Source organism: Carcharodon carcharias, chromosome 4, assembly GCF_017639515.1.
Source record: "Carcharodon carcharias isolate sCarCar2 chromosome 4, sCarCar2.pri, whole genome shotgun sequence".
NCBI lineage: Eukaryota > Metazoa > Chordata > Chondrichthyes > Lamniformes > Lamnidae > Carcharodon > Carcharodon carcharias.
The window spans coordinates 81,011,014-81,035,195 of NC_054470.1; the positions used below are offsets into that span (position 1 = coordinate 81,011,014).

The 24,182-nt window shown below is 43.6% G+C and overlaps 1 protein-coding gene across 2 annotated transcripts in view; it reads right to left on the reverse strand.

Moving 5' to 3' along the window:
- Window positions 1–24,182, reverse strand: part of adgrl3.1 (adhesion G protein-coupled receptor L3.1) — a 928,790-nt gene that overhangs the window by 484,754 nt on the left and 419,854 nt on the right. For both annotated transcript variants that reach the window (XM_041185670.1, XM_041185669.1), the window contains exon 4: window positions 3,874–4,087. In XM_041185670.1, the coding sequence (XP_041041604.1) occupies window positions 3,874–4,087 (214 nt within the window). The remainder of the gene's footprint in view (window positions 1–3,873; window positions 4,088–24,182) is intronic.

The window sequence follows — 24,182 nt, forward strand, 5'->3', positions numbered from 1 at the left end:
GCAGAGCACCGGCAGCAGCAGGGGGCAGAGGCGCAGAGCACCGGCAGCAGCAGGGGGGAGAGGCGCAGAGCACCAGCAGCAGCAGTGGGGGGCGAGGCGCAGAGTATCAGCATCAGCAGGGGGGAGGGGCGCAGAGCACCGGCAGCAGCAGGGGGGGCGAGGTGCAGAGCATCGGCATCAGCAGGGGGGAGAGGCGCAGAGCATTGGCAGCAGGGGGGAGAGGCGCAGAGCACCGGCTGCAGGGGGCAGAGGCGCAGAGCACAGGCAGCAGGGGACACAGGCGCAGAGCACAGGCAGCAGGGGACATAGGCGCAGAGCACAGGCAGCAGGGGACATAGGCGCAGAGCACAGGCAGCAGGGGACATAGGCGCAGAGCACAGGCAGCAGGGGGCAGAGGCACAGAGCACTGGCAGCAGCAGGGGGCAGAGGCACAGAGCACTGGCAGCAGCAGGGGGGGCGAGGCGCAGAGCATCGACATCAGCAGGGGGGAGAGGCACAGAGCATTGGCAGCAGGGGGGAGAGGCGCAGAGCACCGGCTGCAGGGGGCAGAGGCGCAGAGCACAGGCAGCAGGGGACACAGGCGCAGAGCACAGGCAGCAGGGGACATAGGCGCAGAGCACAGGCAGCAGGGGGCAGAGGCACAGAGCACTGGCAGCAGCAGGGGGCAGAGGCGCAGAACACCGGCAGCAGCAGGGGGCAGAGGCGCAGAGCACCGGCAGCAGCAGGGGGGAGAGGCGCAGAGCACCGGCAGCAGCAGGGGGGAGAGGCGCAGAGCACCAGCAGCAGCAGGGGGCAGAGGCGCAGAACACCGGCAGCAGCAGGGGGGAGAGGCGCAGAGCACCGGCAGCAGCAGGGGGCAGAGGCGCAGAACACTGGCAGCAGCAGGGGGCAGAGGCGCAGAACACCGGCAGCAGCAGGGGGCAGAGGCGCAGAACACCGGCAGCAGCAGGGGGCAGAGGCGCAGAGCACCGGCAGCAGCAGGGGGCAGGGGCGCAGAGCACCGGCAGCAGCAGGGGGCAGAGACGCAGGACACCGGCAGCAGCAGGGAGGAGAGGCGCAGAGCACCGGCAGCAGCAGGGGGCAGAGGCGCAGAACACCAGCAGCAGCAGGGGGGAGAGGTGCAGAGCACCGGCAGCAGCAGGGGGCAGAGGCGCAGAGTATCAGCATCAGCAGGGGGGAGAGGCGCAGAGCACCGGCAGCAGCAGGGGGGGCGAGGTGCAGAGCATCGGCATCAGCAGGGGGGAGAGGCGCAGAGCATTGGCAGCAGGGGGGAGAGGCGCAGAGCACCGGCTGCAGGGGGCAGAGGCGCAGAGCACAGGCAGCAGGGGACATAGGCGCAGAGCACAGGCAGCAGGGGACATAGGCGCAGAGCACAGGCAGCAGGGGGCAGAGGCACAGAGCACTGGCAGCAGCAGGGGGCAGAGGCACAGAGCACCGGCAGCAGCGGGGGGGGGGGGCGAGGCGCAGAGCATCGGCATCAGCAGGGGGGAGAGGCACAGAGCATTGGCAGCAGGGGGGAGAGGCGCAGAGCACCGGCTGCAGGGGGCAGAGGCGCAGAGCACAGGCAGCAGGGGACACAGGCGCAGAGCACAGGCAGCAGGGGACACAGGCGCAGAGCACAGGCAGCAGGGGGCAGAGGCACAGAGCACAGGCAAGCAGGGGGCAGAGGCACAGAGCACTGGCAGCAGCAGGGGGCAGAGGCACAGATAACTGGCAGCAGCAGGGGGCAGAGGCGCAGAGCACCGGCAGCAGCAGGGGGGAGAGGCGCAGAGCATTGGCAGCAGCAGGGGGCAGAGGCGCAGAGCACCGGCTGCAGGGGGCAGAGGCGCAGAACACCGGCAGCAGGGGGCAGAGGCGCAGATCGCAGGCAAGTGGGAGGCAGAGGGCTAGTTCTAATGGAGGTGATGGGGTTTTCTCCAGCCGGTGGGAAACATGTGTCACGGCATTGCCTCTTTTCAGGAAGGCCTGCTTAATTAAGCCCCAATCAGGAAATTAACTAGAGAACAGAGGGCCTTAACCGTGATCAAGAACCTCTGGGCGGGTGGGGGGGATTGTCACAGCAATATCAGTGGCCGTTCATGGGATTTCCTGTCAAAGACTTAATCAAGGTGACTGTGGGAAGGAGGCAGGATCCCCATCCACCCGCCTGTTTAAAAGCCACGTTGCCATCAAACTTTCCGTGGGGGAAGGTATTCTATTCTGCCTGGAGTCTGGGCAGTCAGGCAGTATGACAGATCGGTGAATGGGCGGGCAGGTGGCAGAGATGGAGCACAGTGGGTGGGAGGCAGCGATGGAGTGCAGACAGACGAGAGGCAAGGATGGAAAGCAAGAGTATGAGAGGCAGGAACGGTCATCAAGTGGGCAAGATACAAGGACAGAGAACAAGAGGCAGTAGAGTAACTTGGAACGAGTTAAAATTTTGCCCAGAGAGCAAGCTTGTGAGGCAGAGGGAGACAGATTGATGATAAATTCAATTAGAAACTGTAAGGTTAGCCAACACAGTAAAAGCAAATCATAATTGATTGAACAGGTTTTTGAGTGTGGATTAGAGGACTAGTATTAAATCTAAAGCAGTCTAAATTTGTCTCGGGTTTTCTAAGAAAAACTATATTCAGTTCAGGCAAATCTTCACTTGTTCTTTTAAAAATAAAAGGATTCATTAACCATGGACAATTTAACATGTCTCTTCTGTGCATGTGTAGGGTACAATTTGCATCTATGTTCATCCAGCTCAGTCTAGTGTGAGCATTTTACCCAATCTAGAAGGCAATTGGTTATCGGTTTCCTCCCATATTTTGCTAAGACTCTTATCTCAACTGGGTTGCTCCAGGGAGGTATGCACAGGTAAGACACCTATTTGTTAGCTCCACATAGCCCCAGTTGCCAATGCAGGTCTGGGACCAGGTTACACAGCCACAGTACTTTCTTGACTCCTAAGAGCTGTATGAACATCCAACAAAGAGGAAGAGATGGGCGAAAGGCAGGGAAGAAAAGTAAATAATCAAAAACTGATGCTATTAGATAAATTCCTTGGCAACAGTGAATGTATATTATGCCCACTGTAGGTCAAAGTAACACTTTTCCTTGCTGTCAGCCTGGTCTTTTGAACTGAGGAGACCAAACGCTCACAATTCAAAGCCCAAATCCTCCCAAAACATGCAATTTAAAGTTGCTTTATTTCCCCTCAATTGTCAGAATTGTCAAATTACTTATTGTTTTAAGTTTTATTTTAAAATTCTAAGATTATTATTTCATTCCCAGATTAAGAAAATCAAATATTGTAGGATATTTGCCTGAAGAAACTCAGTTTCCACCAGATTAACCCATTTATCAAGTAGCATGTAGTAAATTAATAAGGAAAGGGAAATGACAAAACAGTCTCCGGTGTGACATTATAAAAACAATCAGGCTTCTCAGTCTCTCTAATTATCAGTGTACAGGCTTCTTTTCCCCTTTCTTTTGCTTGCATTGAATTGTGAATTGGCATCTGGTTAGTAGGAACGGAATGACTTCTTAATGGAAAGCATCATTCAGCCCCAGGTCAGACAGCTGTGATGTGCTGTTCCTACAATACTAAGTTCTTTCTAAGTATTATTTAGAAAGTGTGTCTTTCATAAATTTATTAAATAAATAAAGAGAATGTCCAGCTTTGTACCAAGTTGAGTGTGCCAGGCATGCTATGCCTGTGCAATGTTTTAGTCACAGTTTAAGAGCTGCGCCAGCTCCAAAAATACATGGTAAATATGTTGTCTCAAACTCACAACGTGCTCGACAAAAAGAAAACAGAAATCTTACAAAGAATGACCTCAATTGCAGAAACCTGCCACATAGATCATAAACAGATATTGTGGGTTAAGTTTTCTGCAAACTTACCTTTGTGACATTATCTTATAGGCATCTGGTAGGAAGCACCGAATATTCTCCATCTGGGCTTGATCAGCATCACAGATTCTGTCATCAGTCCTTCCATAATTGGCACTTTCAATCATAATGACATCAGTTCCAGGGCAGCGGAGTTCAATTGGATAACTTTCACAGGATAGTTCCCTCCTAATCACAGCCATTGGAACTGGAGCTCGGCTAAAGGCTGCAATATGAACCAGACAGAAATGTAAATTTGGGTGTACGTACAATGCTTCAATTTTTTAAAAATCAAACAGCAATCTCTTACATTTGTCCTGCCTCTCAAAATCGTTCTTTGCTCAGTTTTATGAATATAACTACGTCATTGCTGCTGTGAACACTCTTCTGTCCTACAGGCTCTTTCTCATCCCTGAACCCTGATTGTGTTTAAATCCAGACTCAAATCAGCACCCTAATCTACTCCATTTGTTCCCACAAAATTGCAGAAATCATATTCTGACTCAGTCTTCACTTTTCTCCTGGTCTTCAGAATTTCACACCACCAGCTTGGAGTTAGCTAATCATCACTTGTCAGTTTGGAACATTTGTTCGCAACATTAATAGTATCCTGGCTTGGTGTTTAGTACATTAGCATATCCTTGACATTTTCCAAAGGAATGACAGGGCAAATATGAAACATAAGGAATAGGAGCAGAAGTAGACCATACGGCCCCTCAAGCCTGTTCCACCATTTAATAAGGTCATGGCAGATCCTTAACCTCAGTTCCACTTTCACAGCTAAGTGTCCAAAAATCCATCAATCTCAATCTTGAATATACCCAATAACTAAGCTTCCGCAGTCTTGGAATAGAGAGTTCCAGCGAGTCACGACTCAGTGAAGAAATATCTCCTCAGCTCAGTCCAAAGTGGTCGTCCCTTTATCCTGAGACTATGCCCCCTAATTCTAGACTCTCCAACCAGAAGAATAGCCCTCTGAGCATTTATACAATTATACCACAGTGAAGTACTGTTAGAATCTTGTATGTTTAATGCTGTAGACAGTATAGGCCAATTCTACTCTCACTCTCCTCAGAACAGCCATTTCATCACAGAATCACACAGTGCAGAAGAGGCCCTTCAGCCCATTGAGTCTGCACCGACATGTGGGAAACACCTGACCTACCTACCTAATGCCATTTAACAGCACTTGGCCCATAGCCTTGAATGTTATGATGTGCCAAGTGCTCATCAGGTACTTTTTAAAGGTAACACGGCTCCATCACCCTCCCAGGCAGTGCATTCCAGACTGTCACCACCCTCTGGGTAAAAAAGTTTTTCCTCACAACCCCTCTAAACCTCCTGCCCTTCAACTTGAACTTACGTCCCCTCGTGACTGACCCTTCTACTAAGGGAATCAGCAGCTCCCTGTCCACCCTGTCCATGCCCCTCATAATCTTGTACACTTTGATCAGGTCGCCCCTCAGTCTTCTCTGCTCCAACGAAAACAACCCAAGTCTATCCAACTCCTCTTCATAAATTAAATGTTTCATCTCAGACAACATCCTAGAGAATCTCCTCTGCACTCCCTCCAGTGCAATCACATCCTTCCTATAATGTGGCGACCAGAACCGCACAGTACTCCAGCTGTGACCTCACCAAGGTTCTATACAACTCCAACATGACCTCCCTACTTTTGTAATCTATGCCTTGATTGATAAAAGGCAAGTGTCCCATCTGCCTTTTTCACCACCCCACTAACATGCCCCTCTGCCTTTAGAGGTCTATGGACACACACACCAAGGTCCCTTTGTTCTTTAAAACTTCCTAGTGTCATGCTGTTTATTGAATACTTCCTTGTCAAATTATTCCTTCCAAAGTGCATCACCTCACACTTTTCAGGGTTAAATTCCATCTGCCACTTATCTGCCCATTTGACTAACCCGTCTATATCTTGCTGTAGCCCAAGACACTCAACCTCACTATTACCCACCCGGCCAATCTTTGTGTCATCCGCAGACTTACTAATCCTACCCCCCACATAGTCAGCCATGTCATTTATATAAATGACGAATAATAGGGGACCCAGCACAGATCCCTGTGGTACGCCACTGGACACGGGCTTCCAGTCACTAAAGCAGCCTTCTGTCATCACCCTCTGTCTCTTACAACGAAGCTAATTTTGAATCCACCTTATCAAATTACCCTTTATTCCATGTGCATTTGCCTTCTTTATAAGTCTTCCATGTCGGGGCTTTGCTGAAATCCATCTAAACTACATTACGCTCATCTACACACCTGGTCACCTCCTCAAAAAATTCAATCAAATTTGTTAGACATGACCTCCCTCTGGCAAAGCCATGCTGACTATCCCTGATCAAACCTTGTCTCTCCAAGTGGAGATAGATTCTTTCCTTCAGAAATTTCTCCAATAGTTTCCCTACCACTGACATGAGACTCACTGGCCTATGGTTCCCTGGCTTATCTCTATAACTTTTCTTAAATAGCGGAACCACATTAGCTGTTCTCCAGTCCTCTGGCACCTCCCCCGTGGCCAGAGAGGAATTAAAAATTTGGTCAGAGCCCCTGCGATCTCTTATCCTTGCCTCCCTCAGCAGTCTGGTCCACAAATGATCCGGACCTGGAGATTTGTCCACTTTTAAGCCTGCCAATACCTTCAATACCTTGTCACTCCCTATATCAATTTGCTCAAGAACCTCGCAGTCTCTCTCCCCGAGTTCCATACCTTCATCCTCATTCACTTGGGTGAAGACAGATGTAAGTATTCAATCAACACTACCGATGTCCTCTGGCTCCACCCATAGATTGCCCCCTTGGTCCCTAATGGGCCCTATTCTTTCCTTGGTTATCCTCTTCCCATTGATATACTTAATGAATTTCTTGGGATTTTCCTTAATTTTACCAGGCAGAGCTTTCTCATATCCCCTCTGTGCTCTCCTAATTGCTTTCTTAGGCTCCACCCTGCACTTTCTGTACTCCACTAACGCCTCTGCTAATTTGCTCCCCTTGTACCTGCTAAAAGCCTCTCTTTTCCTTCTCATTGTATCCTGAATATCTCCGGTCATCCATGGTTCTTTGAGCTTGTTACTTTTTCCTATCACCCTAGAGGGAACATATTGAGAGCCTGTACCCTTCCCATTTCTTTTTTGAATGCCTCCCCGCTGCTCTTCTGTAGATTTCCCCACAAGTAGCTGTTCCCAGTCTACCTTAGCCAGATCCTGCCTTATTTTACTAAAATCCGCTCTCCCACAATCCAAAACATTGATTCCTGGGATGAAAAAAATCTAGTGAACCTTTGTTGCACCGCCTCCAAGGCAGGTATTTCTTTCCTTTGGTAAGGAGACCAAAAGCAAACACGGGGCTCCAGATACACTCTCACCAAAGCATCATACGATTACAGCAATACTTTATTTCTTCTTGTGCCCAAAACATACCAGTTGCTGTGCCTTATTAACTTTATGTTTCTTGTATAAGGTACCCAATTACCTCTGAACACCAACATTTAATTGTTTCTCACCATTTAAAAAAAAACTGATTTTCTATTTTCCTACCAATGAATAATCTCTCATTTCCCTGATATTCCATTCTTTCCCACTCACATGAAGGTCTATACCCTTTTGCAGAGGGAAAAATTCATTTGTGTAGCACCATTTCTAATGGTGCTATGCAAGTTAACTCAATTAATTGGGGTAGACAGCACTGTAAATGCTACCTCCACAGCAGTCTTCAATGATATCAATGAAAGATGCTGCGCAGGATACTCAGGTAGCAACCCAGAGTAATGCCTGAGCAAATTTATTCAACATGAGTCTGCATTGCACCACTAAATGAATTCCACCCCCTTTGTGTCCTCCTCAAAGCTTATTTTCCCAGCTTTGTGCCATTAGTAAACTTGGATACATTACACACTGTCCCTTCATCTGAGTCATTAATATAGATTGTGAACAGCTGAGACAGCCCACTAGTAATAGCCTGTCGACCTAATAGTGACCCACCTATACACACTCTCTGTTTTCCATTCTTCAACCACTTTTCTATCCATGCTAACATGTTATCCCCCAATGCCATGAGCCTTGATCTTGTGCAACAACCTTTCACGTGCCACCTAATTGAAACCCATTTGAGAATCCAAGCATAATACATCCACTTTCCCTTTTATCTATCCTGCTAGCTACATCCACAAAAAAGATTTGTTGAGCACCATTTCCCTTTGATCAATACATGCTGAATCTGCTTAATTATATTCTGATTTTCTAATATTAGAGTTTCTAGAGAAAAGTCCCTTGCCAGAAAATGTTGACATCATTTGCATTCAACAGTGATCAATTGACATCAAATGAAATCACAGTGCTCAAAAAACATCATTTACGATCATTTAACATAATCTAATTGCCTTCAAAGCACTCAGATGCATTTAACTGACATCAAAAGCAATCATAGAGCCTCTTTGTGAGAAAGATTCCAAGTTCCAGTGATCAGGACAAAATTTGACTAAGTTTCAGACATCAGTGGACACCAACAATATTGTGCCATGGATTTTTCGAAGTCCCAGCTAATACACTGTTATGCATGCATTGTGTAGATTATTTAACATAGGGTCAGTGTACAAAACACTAGTGGAGATGCAAACACACCTCCCTTTTCCCCTGCAACTGTGATTTTAAGAAACTCCTTTCCTTGCCAATGATGTTTTGTCTTATCTCATCCATGTCAATCAGACCCTCCTCCACTCACTGAGATACCTTGACTAATTACGTCTCCAAGATAGTAGCTTAATGGACTCTTGGCAAAGCCATTTCACATCCCTTTCAGAGTCCTATGGGTTTCATTGAGTCTAACATACATATAAGCACAGGCTTTATAGGCATGATTAGTGTGGGGGGAGTGGGCACACATAATTTTGAAAAAAAAAGTGTTTTATCGTGATGTGGTGCATACGGAGTTGATAATACCTCCACTGTTAAGAAGTGAAACCCTGCTACGTTGTGTAAAGTCATTTTTTCAATTCTTGTGTATGACTGACCATACATATACAAGCAGCTTATAATACCTCATTCCATTCCACAGGGAGAAAAATCCACTGGAAATAAAATAGCTGTGAACTTGAGTTAATTCACAAGTTCAATTTTTTTTTCAAGCAATGTTGTTCAACGTTCAAAAAGCCCCCTAAAAAGTCCTAGAAAATTCAATCATGGGGAAGACCAATCAGAGAAAAGTCACTCCGTTAATCAATGAGAAGGCAAAGAGAGGATTTTAGCAGGTACAAGGGAAGCAAATCAGCAGTGGAGTACAGAAAGTGCAGGGTGGAGATTAAGAAAGCAATTAGGAGAGCAACAGGGGATATGAGAAAGCTCTGGCTGGTAAAAGTAGGGAAAATCCCAAGATATTCTAGAAGTATATCTATGGGAGGATGGTAACCAGGGAAAGAGGGACCAAGGGGGCAATCTATGGGCGGAGCCAGAGGACATTGCTAGAGTGTTGAATGAATACTTCAAATCCGTCTTCATCCAAGAGAATGAGGATGAAGGTATGGAACTTGGGGAGAGAGACTGTGAGGTTCTTAAGCAAATTGAAATAGGGAATGACAAGATTTTGGAGGTGTTGGCAGGCTTAAAAGTGGACAAATCTCCAGGTCCGGATCATTTGTGGATCAGACTGCTGAGGGAGGCAAGGGAGGAGATCGCAGGGGCTCTGACCCAAATTTTTAATTCCTCTCTGGCCACAGGAAAGGTGCCAGAGGACTGGAGAACAGCTAATGTGGTTCCACTATTTAAGAAGGGTTGTAGAGATAAGCCAGGGAACTACAGGCCAGTGAGTCTCACGTCAGTGGTATGGAAACTACGAGAGAAAATTCTGAAAGAGAGAATCTATCTCCAATTGGAAAGGCAAGGTTTGTTCAGGGATCGTCAGCATGGCTTTGCCAGAGGGAGGTCATGCTTAACAAATTTGATTGAATTTTTTGAGGAGGTGACCAGGTGTGTAGATGAGGGTAGTGCAGTTGATGTAGTTTATATGGATTTCAGCAAAGCCTTTAACAAAGTCCCACATGGGAGACTTATAAAGAAGGCAAATGCACATGGGATACAGGGTAACATGATAAGGTGGATTCAAAATTGGCTTAGCTGTAGGAGACAGAGGGTGATCCTTCGATGCTTTAGTGACTGGAAGCCAGTGTCCAGTGGCATACCACAGGGATCTGTGCTGGGTCCCCTATTATTCATCATTTATATAAATGACATAGATGACTATGTGGGGGGTAGGATTATCAAGTTTACAAATGACACAAAGATTGGCCAGGTGGTTAATAGTGAGGTTGAGTGTCTTGGGCTACAGGAAGATATAGACAGGATGGTCAAATGGGCAGATAAGAGGCAGATGGAATTTAACACTGAAAAGTGTGAGGTGATACACTTTGGAAGGAGTAATTTAACAAGGAAGTATTCAATGAACAGCATGACACTAGGAAGTACTAAGGAACAAAGGGACCTTGGCGGGTGTGACCATAGATCTCTGAAGGCAGAGGGGCATGTTAGTAGGGTGGTGAAAAAGGCAGATGGGACACTTGCCTTTATCAATCAAGGCATAGATTACAAAAGTAGGGAGATCATGTTGGAGTTGGTGAGGCCACAGCTGGAGTACTGTATGCAGATCTGGCCGCCACATTATAGGAAGGATGTGATTGCACGTGAGGTGTTGCAGAGGAGATTCACCAGGATGTTGCCTGGGATGAAACATTTAATTTATGTAGAGAGGTTGGATACACTTGGGTTGTTTTTGTTGGAGCAGAGAGGACTGAGGGGTGACCTGATCAAGGTGTACAAGATTATGAGGGGCATAGACAGGGTGGATAGGGAGCAGCTGTTCCCCTTACTTGAAGGGTCAGTCATGAGGGGAAACAAGTTCAAGGTGAGGGGCAGGAAGTTTAGGGGTGGATGTGAGGAAAAAACATTTTACCTAAAGGGTGGTGATGGTCTGGAACGCACTGCCTGGGAGGGTTGTGGAGGCGGGTTGACTCACATCCTTTAAAAAGAACCTGGATGAGCACTTGGCACGAATATAACATTCAAGGCTATGGGCAAGTGCTGGTAAATGGGTTTCGGTAGGTAGGTCAGGTGTTTCTCACATGTTGCTGCAGACTCGATGGGCCGAAGGGCCTCTTCTGTACTCTGTGATTCTGTGATAATCGGAGGTGACAGATTCTGCTCAGAGTTGTTCCACCAATCTTGGGTTGATTCTCTCCCATGCCTATAGGACGAGCCTATCAAATGCAGAGAGAAACAGCCTGTGATTGGAGGAGCAGCAAGCAGTGGGCAGGTCAGTGGCGGTGGTGGGTGAGGCCTGAGGACTGGAGCAGCGGGAGCCCGAAGAATGTGATGCCAGTAGCAATCGAAGAGGCCTGAGGACCAGAGTGGCAGTGGCAGCATGTGAGGCTTGAGGACCAGAGCGACGGCAGCAAGCAAAGCTCATGAACCAGAGCAATGGTGGTAAGCCAGGCCCGGGCACTAGCAACGTAGGTGGACCAATTGTCCCAGGTTTCCCACAATTTGCCCTACTGTCCTGTGCTAGTTTCCAGGAATCCATTTGTCCTGTATTCCTCCAGGCTGTGACTAAGGGCTGCTTGGGGTCTCCTCGTGACTCTGCCCAAACACCTTTGGTGTCTTCGCATGTGCAGAACAGAGGCCACAATCAGTCATCACGCGGCGCAGCCAGGACAGGAGGGGAACGAAGCAGGTAGGTCCACAGGGAAGGGGTGAGGGTGGGTGCTGGTTCATGCTGCAGATCTGGCTTGGCAGCAGGGGGCAAATATTTCTTTCCTGATTAATGTGTCAATTGGCTAATCAGGGATTCGAGGGACACACTCAGTTCGAATGCAGATGGTGAAATGGAGTTTCTTGTTTAGGAAAATTCACTAGGTCAAAAATAAATCATTTTTTAAACAAACTGTATGGAAAATCGCTCCAGAAAAAATTGGCGACTTTCATTTGAATGTGAAATGTTTACGAAAGAATTGGGGATAATTGGTGCTGGTGGCGGAAATTTTGGGAGGTCATACTGATTAATTTTTTTGGCATGTGCTGGGATAATTTGTTGGAGATAAAGGGGAGAGAATAAGAGAGAATGTGGGAAAAGGGGAGTGAAGGAGTGTGGGAAAGGGGCAAGAGTGAGAGAGACAGAGTGAGAAAGGGAATGTTGGAGATTTTTGGGGTTGAGGTTGGCACTCAGTCATGTTCGAGATTGTGTATAACTCCCTCAAAGAGCTGTGTGTTTCTGAGGCTGAGTGAGGAAGTGTGGATGAGTGTATGAGAGAGACTGCGTGAGTGAGGGAATGTGCACGTGTGTGTCAAAAAGACCACGCCTGAGGCTGTGCGTGAGAGCGAAAGACTGTGTGCGAGAGAGAGAGAGAGAGAGAGAGAGAGAGACCCTAAGTGAGAGAGACCGTGTGTGTGTTCTGTGTGTGTATTTGAGAGGCTGTGTGTGTGTGGGATAGCAAGTATGTAAGTATGGGTGAGTGAGACTGTGTGTGACTGCACGACAGAATGTCAACCCCAACCCCAACCCAAAAAACCTCCTGCTTCTCTGGGGTTGATTACAAACTACGCAGGAGCTCATTTTGATTCAATTCATCCTGCCCCCTCACATTTGCTGATCATCTCTCACTCTCCCCTCTTTAACTCCTATAAATTATCCCAGTATGCGCCAAAAAAATTAATGCATGAGACCTCCAAAAATTACTATCACCAGCAACATTGCCCCTGACTCTTTTGCAAATATTAAAGTCACAATTTGTTTTTCAGAACTATTTCCATGCAGTTTGTTAAAATGCAATTTCTTTTTTGCAAGCAGAATTCTTCTAAACATGAACTCCAATCCACATGTGCACAAAAGCACATTCAAACCTAGCATATTCCTGGAATCCCTGATTAGCTAATAGGAGCAATCTAACCAAATGGCCAACCAGGGCACTGAAAGTGAACCAAATAAAGGCAGTGAAAAGCTGTTCAATGCCAAACTAGTTAGGGAAAGAAAAATTCACTGCCTGGTGGGGAAAGGGTGGGAGCTCTCACACATCCGGGCAAGGTGGCAAAATCCGGGTAAGAGAAGGGTGGAGAATTGGATGGATTCCACACACACTGTCACTCACTGGGATCTGGGCCCACAAACACTGACTCTTACTGTGATATAGATTCCAGAGGCACTGCCTCTCAAAGAGGTGTGTGTTCCACACAAATGGAGTCTGGCTCCCACAAGCACCGACTCTTACTGGGGTACAGGTTCCACAGGCACCGGCTCTCATTTGGGCACAGATCCCATCACAAGAAGCAGGCAGGACAAGGGAACAAAGCAGTTAGGGGTGTAGTGTTAAGGCTGGGGTGGGGGTGGGGACTGGGGGTGTCATCCACCATGCAGGCCCGAGTCAGTGGTGGTGGGGGGGGGGGGGGCGGTGGTTTACGGACAGTGGGAGCTCTCCCATATCTGGGAAATGTGGTGAAGTCCAGATTGGGGGAGGGGGTGGAGAAAGAGGAGGGGATGATTGAGTGGGGTGGGAGGGCATGAGTAAGTACCTGGATGAGGTAGGGATTAATGAATGAGCAGGGCTGAGAAAACATGAGTGAGTGAGTGGGGAGGGGAGTGAGGGCATGAGTGGGGTTGCGAAGTCATGAGTGGGGAGGGAGGGCCTATGTGGGTGTGAAGGGGGGCTGAGTGGGGATAGGAGGAAGGGCACGGGCGATTGTGTGGGAGGTGAGGCCTAATGATTGTTTTTGATGCCTGATGACAACTGATGTCCAAAGATGGCAATTGAGCATTTTCGACGATTGGTGAAAAACTCATTCCAAATTATGCCTTGTGATGTCATATATGTTTTGAGTGCACTTGAACGCATATGATGTCAATTTTTTCTGGTACGTTTACTGCTTCCTTAATAATGAATTCCAGCATTCCGCAATGACTGGCATCAGGCTAAGCAATTTTCTCTTTCTCTTCTTCCTTGAATAGTGGCGTTACACTTGCTAGCTTCCAATTTGTTCCGCCCATTTCAGAATCTAGAGAAATTTGGAAGATCACAACCAGAAAATCCACTTTTTCAGCAGCAACCTCTTTTAATACCATCAGGATTGAGGGATTTATCAGCTTTCAGTCCAATTAATTTCTCTAGTACTTCTTCTCGACTGCTAATCACTTTAATTGATTAACTAACCTTTATCAGGGATATCCACACCGCCGCCATTCCACCACACCCCCCAAACCACCCTCTTTTCCATTTCCTCTGTCTTTTCAAAACGTCAAGTAATCTGGAATATTTAATCCCACTAAACCAATTTCTTCAATGGCTATTAGATCACAGTTATTTATTTCTACTTGTGCCATTAATTTTTCTATCTAGTCACAAATGCTTCAAACATTCAGTTTAAGCACACTTAATTTTAACTTTTTACTATTTTTCTCTGCTGCTTTAAGCTACAGCATGCCCATTATAATGAAATACAAGAGGAAATTATTACAAGTGGAGAGGTGATTTTAACCTCCTAGGCAAAAAGTAGGTGATTTTGAGTCTAATGTCCATTTTACATCCAGTTTGATTTTACTCCCTGTTGACTTCAAAGACGACATGTGGGATGTAAAACAACAGATGGTTGCTCAGAACTCACCCATTCCCAGCCCAGGAAATTGGGCTAAAATTACCGTGTGTGTGTAATACATTCCTTTACAACTGGAGCCCTAAATACCCAAAACCTAGATTGTAAAGGCACATCAAACAAAAGCAAATAACAGCATAATCCCCACGATAAAATCATTCAAAGTCAGTTATTTTTGAAAAAGAAATTCAACACACAACATCCAACTCACTTTTTGAGGGCCCATTAATGAGGCAAGCTCAGGATTTTGTTGAATTACCAGTTTTACAATTTACTTTTATAGTTAGTTCAAAAATCAACTGGATTTATCAATTTAAATGCCAGCACTGGAACAAAAGTACCATTCAGGTAAATAAAGAACAAACTCTTATCAAGTTGCACCTGCTTATGGAGGGGAATGCTCCAATGGTTTAGTCACAGGATTTCAACAGCATAATTTCCATAACAAAATGCAGTAAAGGGTTCCTGCTAACTGACCACAATCCTGGTATTAACGAGATCATATTGCTCTTAACTCACTGATGCACAGTATCAAATACTCTCATCATTATTACTTTCGATGGGATAATGATAGAGATCCCGAAACAAGAGACTAATTGGGAAATGATTTTCATAGTAGAAGCATTGATCAGAGTTGTAGCATATAAAATACTGAAAGATACAAATAGTAAATAGCACACCAACTATTAGAAAGCCATATTGCCTCAGTGCAAAGTTGGTTCTTTTGGGAATCCCAACTTTAGAGGGACATGATTAGACCTCAACAAAAGAGCCACAGTTGAACAACGTATCTGTATGATAATCCGCAAATATCCCCACTTCTAACCTGATAATGGAGGGAAGGTCATTTATAAAGCAGCTGAATATGGCTGGGTCTAAAATACTGCCTGAGGAACCTTGCAACAATGTCCTGGGGCTGCGATAATTGGCCTCCAACAACTATCATTCTTCTGTGTTAAGTACATCAGTATGATTCTAACCAGTGGAGAATCCCCTTTCCCATTCATTCCCAAAAACTTTAATTTTGCCAGGGCTCTTTGATGCCATACTTGGTCAAGTGCTACCATGATGTCAAGGGCAGCCACTCTCACCTTATCTCAGAAAAAAAGTAGTACTGTCAAAGTTTACACAAAGGCTGTAATGAGTGGTGCTGGCAGAACCCAAGCTGAGCATGGGTGAGGCAAGTGCCACTTGATAGCAATGTCGACAACAACCCCCCAACACTTTACAATAATTAATTGGACTAAATGTGCCCTGCTTTTTGTGGACAGGGCAAATATGGAAAATTTTCCACTTGGTGGGTAGGTGCTAGTGTTCTGCCAGAACAGCTTTGTTAGGAGAACAGCTAGATCTGGAGCACAGGCTTTTAGCACTACAGCCAGGATGTTTGCTATCCACTGCACTCAGCCATTTCTTGATATTATGTAAATCAGTACTGAGTTCAAACAGATACCATTTTAGCTGTTTGAAGGGCCTTAACCTTCAGTGTGGGAGTCATGGATTGATGTAAAGGGTGGATAAGGTCCTTTTAAGTGCTATGATTTCCAGTTGTTTAAATCCCGAGTCCTTTAAACATGGAAAAACAAGTTCTAGCTGTCAGTTAGAATAAAAAAATAACACGTGTTGCTGGAAGGCATTGATTGACAGGCTATCTGGAGTAGCTTAGACAATCCAACAACCTTTCATAAAACTGGGCCAAAGTATCCCAGGCCTTCTGCCCAACCCACCTCAGCACTGGCCCGATTCCACCTCCAGAGACAGCAGGCACGATTCGATAATTAGCCTGCTCTTGCCAGAGTGAAAATTGCGCATGGGGGAGTTGTTTTCATGGAGATGGGTCTGCCATGTCAGGAGATATTCTGGTTTCAGCTTTCTGCCTCTATGGAGAAAATTCAGCCCTTCATGTTTTAGGAGAGGATTTTCATATTTTCTAATATTGGGCTAGATTTTGCTACAGCATCCAATGGTGTCTGCCATGAATTAGACCTGCCTCTGCACCATTCACATCTTTACTATTAAGTTACTGAAAGAGTAAGCTGATTTATGATGCAAACAGGGAAACTGTGTCTCTGGGACTCGAGTGAAATCAGAATATCTGCTTAACCAATGACATTGAGGTTAAAAATAGTGGAAGGACTGTGAATGAGGTATAAATTAGAGTGGGTGAAATTAATGTTAAATCAGGTACATAAAGAGAAATAGAGAGGGAAAGAAAACTTGGATTGAGAGATAAGAGACAGAACAAAAATTCAAATTGAATTTGAAAATAGTTGAATAAATAGTTACTTTTAGTGCAAGAGAGTGTAACTGGTGGTAATTAACAATTATCACATCTTTAAAAGCTTACTTAAACTTGTAATGATTAGACTCAACATTTTGTGGCAAACTTAGTTCACATCTACTAAGCAAATACAAAAGTTTGATAACATTCCGTGCATGCCAATGGTGAGGAAGACAGTGAAATGCCATATGGTGGAGTGGAACAACATGGGCAACAGAGTTTGGTTTTTGGCATTTAACTGCGCATCTGCTCCTCTCATGAAGTTGCTCTATCATGAAGTTGCTGTACCATTCACACCTAAATAATAGCGAACATTATTACCCTAAATATTTTGAGAGCAAAATCTGGCCGAGATTGTCTATTTCACATTTGAATTCCTTCAATGAGGTTTCTGCCCCTGCTGCAGTACTGAAATGGCTCTTATCAAAGTTACAAACGACATCCTATTTGACTGTGATAAATGTAAAACTATCCCTCCTCTCCTTAACTTGCCTGTAACTTTTGACACAGTTGACTGTACTATCTTTGTCCAATGTCTCCCCACAGTCATCCAGCTGGGTGGGACTGCGATGGGCTGGTTTTATTTTTATCTATCTAATTGCAGCGAGGATCACTTGCTTGTACTGTTATCTCTGGTGTCCCCCAAGTATCTATTCTTTGTCCCCTCCTGTTTCTTATCCATGTGCTGCTCTCAGTCCCATAGGGCCGCACGTGCCAGCAAAATTGCCTGACTCAGTGAAAATCCAGCCAGGAAAGTTGCAACTTCTGTGGATTGGTTCAATTTTACTATTGTATTATTTGCACCATTACTAACTTCCTGGACAGGATCTTCCGGTCCGTGAACAGGGGTGGGGCCCGCTCGCCAACACATAAAATGACGCGGGATGACATTGGGTGGAACTCCAATATGCTGAGCATATTCAAAATACTCACTCTCATGCCACATAATCCCATCTGAAGAACGACCAGCATACTTAACAAGATCAAGTTTGCTGAACACCACAATCTCATCATAGCAAAAAAAAAACTGATTCTGAAACAAAACATGTTTAATGAAAGAAACAGAGTTAACGTTTCATGTCAATGGCTTTTCATCAGGACAATTCTGACGAAAGGTCATTGACCTAAAACACTAATTCTGATTCTTCCTCCACAGATACTGCTTGGTCTTCAGAATATTTCCAACATTTTATATTTCTTTTTCAGATTTCCAGCCCTTACAGTATTTTGCTTTTGTAGACGTGTTTGATTCTCACTTGAAAGCAATCTCCAATCTATGATGAACAATGAAAAGGACAAGTGTGAGCTTTACCAGAAAGATTGAATCTCAGTAACTTATTCATTTCCAATAGTCAATGACACATTATACAAAGAAAAGAAAGTAATTGTATTCTAGTGGTCTTTAGAAACTAATACTTGGGGTACGTCATCAATAATGTGCACATAATCTCAAAAATAACAACTGCATCTCCTTTGTCGAAATATTTGACAGGCTATCATATTCATGAGCAACTCATTTGGATACATTAGATCCAACTGAATTATTAAACAAGGCAATCTGTATGTTACATAGCAACATATTTTACTGTCAAAGACAAAGAATTAGTGCTAAAAATGGACTTCAAATTTGGTTGATCAACATTCCAAAAAAAATGGAAAAAGACAATCTTTGAGAAATTTAGAGAAAAAAAATCAGGACTGGAAATTAAAGATTGCCGGTATAAATATTTAGAAAAGGGTGTGGAGTAACTACTTATTAGAGATAACAATGGCAGTAGAAAAAATTAACGCAGCCATCAGTAAGATCGAAATAGAACCCATGTGAATAGATAAACTTTTTTAAAAAAGGATCAATCATGCTAATCGGAGTTATCTACAGGGTATTTAATAATGAAACTGAGGAGAGAGATATATTAGAGAAATGAGTAAAAATCTGAATAATCATAGTGGATTTCAACTGCCACAAAATTAATTGGATAGAAGAGGCAGGTAAAGGGGATAAGGAAATGGAGTTCCTATAGGATTGCTTTCTAACCCTATATGTAAAAAGCCCAACAAGGGAGGATTCACATGAGACATGATAATGGGGAATGAACCAGAGAAGATAAGCAAATGTATGGGAACATGTCGGCAATGGTAACCACAACATAATGCTGTTTAGGATTATAATTGGGAAGGACATAACAATGACAAAGACTGGAGTACAATAAGTCCTCACTTAATGTCTTTTGTTTTAAAGTTGTTTATTCCTTAGGGCCTGTTTCTCCAATTTGCATTGCCATTTTCATTTTTACGTTGTTTGCATGCATCATTGGCATCAGAGTTGTACATCATCATTGCCGTCAGCATAGCAATGGAACAGTGCTTTTGGAAGGTTTGTCTGCAACCTCTGGAGCTGGCTTGGGAAATTTCCAGATTAGCATTCATGTCCCACTGACATGAATGTGGAAATTCGGGCAAAGAATACTGGAAACCCATCTGAAGATGATTGAAGAGCTTGGGTAGCCATCTGTAACAAAGGATTAAATATTTTCTTCAAACGGGTGAAGAATGCTCGGCAAGAAAATCATTGGGACAACTAAACACAATGTTCAGAGATTAAAGGAAGTGTGAAAATGTAATGCAGCATTTAATGATTGGAAGGTTACCAAAAGGTTTTAAAAAATGCAGTTACCTGCAAGGCTGGAAGAGCTGCACTTATGGGACATGGTTTCTGAACCTTACAGCGGAAGAGATTTTCTGTGCAGTTTAGGGATAGGGTCAGAGGACCAGACTTAGGGGCCTCTCCTCAGCTTCTAATCATAACGTCATAGAATAATCAAATTATATAGCACAGAAGGAAGTCAGCCAGCCTATCATGCCTGTGCTAGGTCTTTGAAATAGCTATCCGACAAGTCCCACACCCCTCCTCTTTCCCCATAGCTCTGCTCTAATAGATCGAGAAAATATGATTTTGAGGGCCTGAGAATAGAATTTGGGAAAATAAAAATGGTCAGCAATATTGACAAGCAATGATGTAGGACGGCAGTGCAAAACATTTAAAACAATGTTCAGAGACCAGGAACATATATTCTAAAAATAACTCATAACTAATTCATCACTATGGATGAATAAAGGCATAAGAGAAAAAATGAGGGTAGGTAAAAAGACATACACTAAGTACATGGGCAATAGAGGAGAGCACAATGAATGAGATTGCAAAGAGACCAGGAAAGAAGTAAAAAAAATTAAAAAGGCAAAGAGGAACTATGAAATTAAAATCAAATAAAACAGTTAAACATTCTCCAAGTGAATAAAAAAGGCAAGGTGAGATGGGAATAGGGCCACTAAGAGTCAGGAAAAGTTATAGGTCGAGATAATGAAATGAAAGCAATATTAAACAATTATTTTGCTTCAATATTTTACAGGGATATTGATCAGGTGAATATGACATACGAAGATGAGATTAGAAATGATATAGCTACATGTTTTAAGAGACGAGAAATACAAAATAAACTAATGAAACTCAAAGAGGATACAAAACCCCTAGTCCAGATGTTTACACCCATGCATTTTAAAGGAATCTAGGGAAGAGACAGCACAGGCACTATTTAATAATTCATTAAAAGTGGTGTAGCACTATAAGAATGGTGGATAGCTAACATTATGCTTATATTTAGAAAAGGAGATAGAACATGCCCATGAACTATAAACCAGTCAGCTTAACATTGTTAGTAGGAAGAATAATGGAATCCCTACCAATGGAGAAAATGTCAGGATCAGCCAGAGCTCATTCGGTAGTACTTTCACCGCTGAGTCAGAAGGCTGAGAGTACAAGTCACACTCCAGAGCCAGAGTACAATAATAAAGGCTGTTAAGTCTTGGAAATACTGAGGAAGCGTGGTGTCATTTTTCAAACGTCTACCTTCTCAAATGGGCATAAAATAACCTATAATGTTATTACGATTAAAAGCATGGAGTTCTCCTCTGGCCAACATTATCTCTCTCTCTCTCTCAACATCAAAACAACAGACTTATCTAGACTTTATCATATTGCTGTTTGTGGGAGTTTGTTATGCACAAATAGACAGCCACATTTCCTACGTTACAGCAGTGACTACTGTACACCATAGCGTATAAGTCCACCTTTGAAGCCTCGAAAAATCCTTCCAAAGATGTGGGTTGATTTATTCACCAGGTATAAAATGTGAACCTCCTTTGTTGGTTTAGGTAGTTGCCATTTTGAAATGTGAGAAAAAACATAATACCGGTAATTCAAATTAAATTATTGAGTGAACTAATTCTCAAACATACTTTAACTACAATAAAAAAACTTCTTAAAAGCCATCAAACTCATGGTTTTCAGCATCCAATGCAGAGGGTTTATCAAATTCATTCTGTGTCACTTTGGCTTTGTCATCATCAAGATCTCACTCAATCAGATTTGACACTTTCAGTTTCAGAATCAACCCTCCACAACAAATCACCTTCCTTTCTATCCATTGAATTGGATATTCCACAATTTTTGAATTATCTGATGGCAGTTTGTGCATTAATAATGTTATGGACAGGAGGGGGGTCAATTTAAACAGCCCTGATTTCTTCCCTCACCATCCATCTGTAAACAGAAAAGTGTTTTGATTTTAATTTCTCCTTTTTTATGTGGTGGCATATTTTCCAACTCCTCAATTTTGATGTGATCTAATTTCTGTTAATAACCCCACAGCAAACTTATGATAGGATGATCTCAGAGGGTTAATTTATTTGCACACACACAAATGTCGGAGAAGGGTCACAACATACCATAATGTGCACTCATACAATGAGAGAGAGATAGTGAAAGAAAGATTTAAAGGGCAAAGACCACAGTAAAAAGAATTATTGTTTTATGAGAGTCCAGAATCAAAGTCCAATGAAGTATTCATTCACAGAGGTCAGCAGGCTGAACTGATGCAAGATGATTCAGTTTTTCCAGTAGAGTTGATTTCCACGATGAGATAGGCATATGGAGATGAATCAGTCCTGTAGGCGATGGTACAGAAGTTCAGAACTTCCAGTAGAAACAGTGTAGATGGGGCTAGGCATTCAAACCTGGACAGAGCCACTTTTCTGCCACTGCCAGGTAGATGGAAGATGGCAGACTGAGCTTTGCAATACAGCCAGACAGTACAAATGGTTCTCCCAGACAGAGATTCAAGTCACATGAATCCCATCTCCCACACAACCTTTGACAAAGGACATGTATTCCTCATCTGGGTCCTCAAGGTTATTAAATGTCCCAGTCATTAAAAATTGGAAGGAAGATTGTAGGGCTCTTTGTCCTAGCAGACTAGTCAACTCTGGCTGGGTTTGAAATGCAGATGGCCTTTGTATGGTTCCCTTTGAATTTTGTCTCTGCAGCCCACAGGGATCATTAGCATCTCTTCAGAGATAACGAGGCACAAGTTTCTGCAATACTACCAAATAGCCCCTTTTGTTCAGGGTCCTTGATAGACATAGCTTCAGCCATTTTAAAAAGGGTCTTGGTCCAGATTTTAAAATTTTAGAAATTAGCTGTAAATACAGTTTTTGAAAATAAAATGAGAGGTCTTAGCCTCATTACAACATCACCCTACGATTTGATGACAAAACCACACAAAACAACAGGCAGGGAACTTTTTATGAAGGTTTTATCTCCATCAACCATCCTCCTAATCCATTCAGCACAAACATCTTGAATGGTTTGTTGTGACACACAAGGTTGAGCTACAGATGTTAGACCTCCTGGTATAACTGCAATTTGGGTATTATTTTTTCACAGGTGTCACTTGATTTCATTGGTTATATGGGATCTGAACATGTCCCAAACTAATAAGCTTTGCGTAGGCCATGGGGATGCCAATTCCATACATCATCAATCCTCAACTTTACTCTATCCTTAAGCATCTATCCATTGTCATGGACAAGCACAAAAACTCATGCGGCGAACTTGATTTTCAACAAGGTTTTACATCTGAAAATTATCATAATTCTTTAATTTTTGTTCTGACAGGCTAGTACCGGTGTGAATCTTATTTTCTTATGCCTCGTGGTTTTCACCAGAACTGTTTTCAAACCATTCCACTGCACAATTCGATTGCTCGGCATTTCAAAATACATGGGGTTTTCACCCATGTTGCTGATTTGACACAATGGTGAATCATGTTTTTGCTGCTGTCTGATGATGAGTTGCTTGAATCTGATAATTTTGGCATTGAGGTATTTTGGTAGTCTCCAAGTGATCTTGGTCTTCTGCTGCAACACTAGACATTTTCAAGTGGCAACACCAACAAGTTGGTGCTCTGAATTCTTTCCTGGACTCAGGGCTTGATTTGGTCCATACATTTAAGTGTGCATATAGGTGTTGCATTTTTAGTGGCGCTGTAACCATTCTGACAATTTTCAAGGACCCATTCCATTACATGCTTCTCAAGATCAGGCCAATGGCTAGACCTGGATGAATTCATTCTTCTTCCTTTCTCAAACCAATTTTTTTACTAACACCAAATTCCCTCACTACAGCACACTTATTAGACAAAATAGAAAATGTTACAACTTTTAGCTTGTCTCCAGCTTCAGGGCCCATGTTATTTGTTGCATCTCATGCACAATTTGTTGTGTGTGAGCATGTATTAAAACTTCCACACATCTTCTTGGCAACACAGCCATTATCACTTGCTTGACCCCATGCACCAACTTATAAAAGTGAGCAATGCTTAATTCCTGAGGTAAAAAATTGAGGCCAACCCTTATTGTGAGCATTGCATATCTTAGAAAGGGGAGGATGGCTTATACGCCAGGTACCTATTTATCTTTAAAAGTATATCATTGGCTGTAAAGGGCACTGTGATGCCCAATGGTCGTGAAAGGCTCTATATGATTGCAAATTATTTTTAGAAATACAAAAATATCTAGAAAAATATAATAATGAATAATCAACATGAAATTCAAAAGGCCTTGCTTGATCGTTCCAACTGAATTATTTGAAAAGCTAACAGATAGATAAGTAGATGCAATATATCTAAATTTCCAGAAAGCGTTCCATAAGGTGTCACATAATGGACTAATGAATAAGGATATTACATGCATAGTCAGAGCACAAGTAGCAGGCTGGATAGCTAGCTGGTTGAAAGACAGAAACCAGAGTAGGAGTAATGGATAACTATTCAAGAAGGTATGATGTGGAATCCCACAAGAATCAGTGCTGTTCATGATTTGGTTCAACAGTTTAGACTTTGGGAACCAAACATAATTTCTAATTTTGAAGGTAAAACTAAATTGGAATGGATAGTCAATACTGAGGAAGGCTGCAAAAAATTACAAGATGACATCAAAATACTTTCAGATGGGAATGTATTGTTAAATGAATTTTACCGTAGTAAATATGAGGTATCTCATTTTGCTAA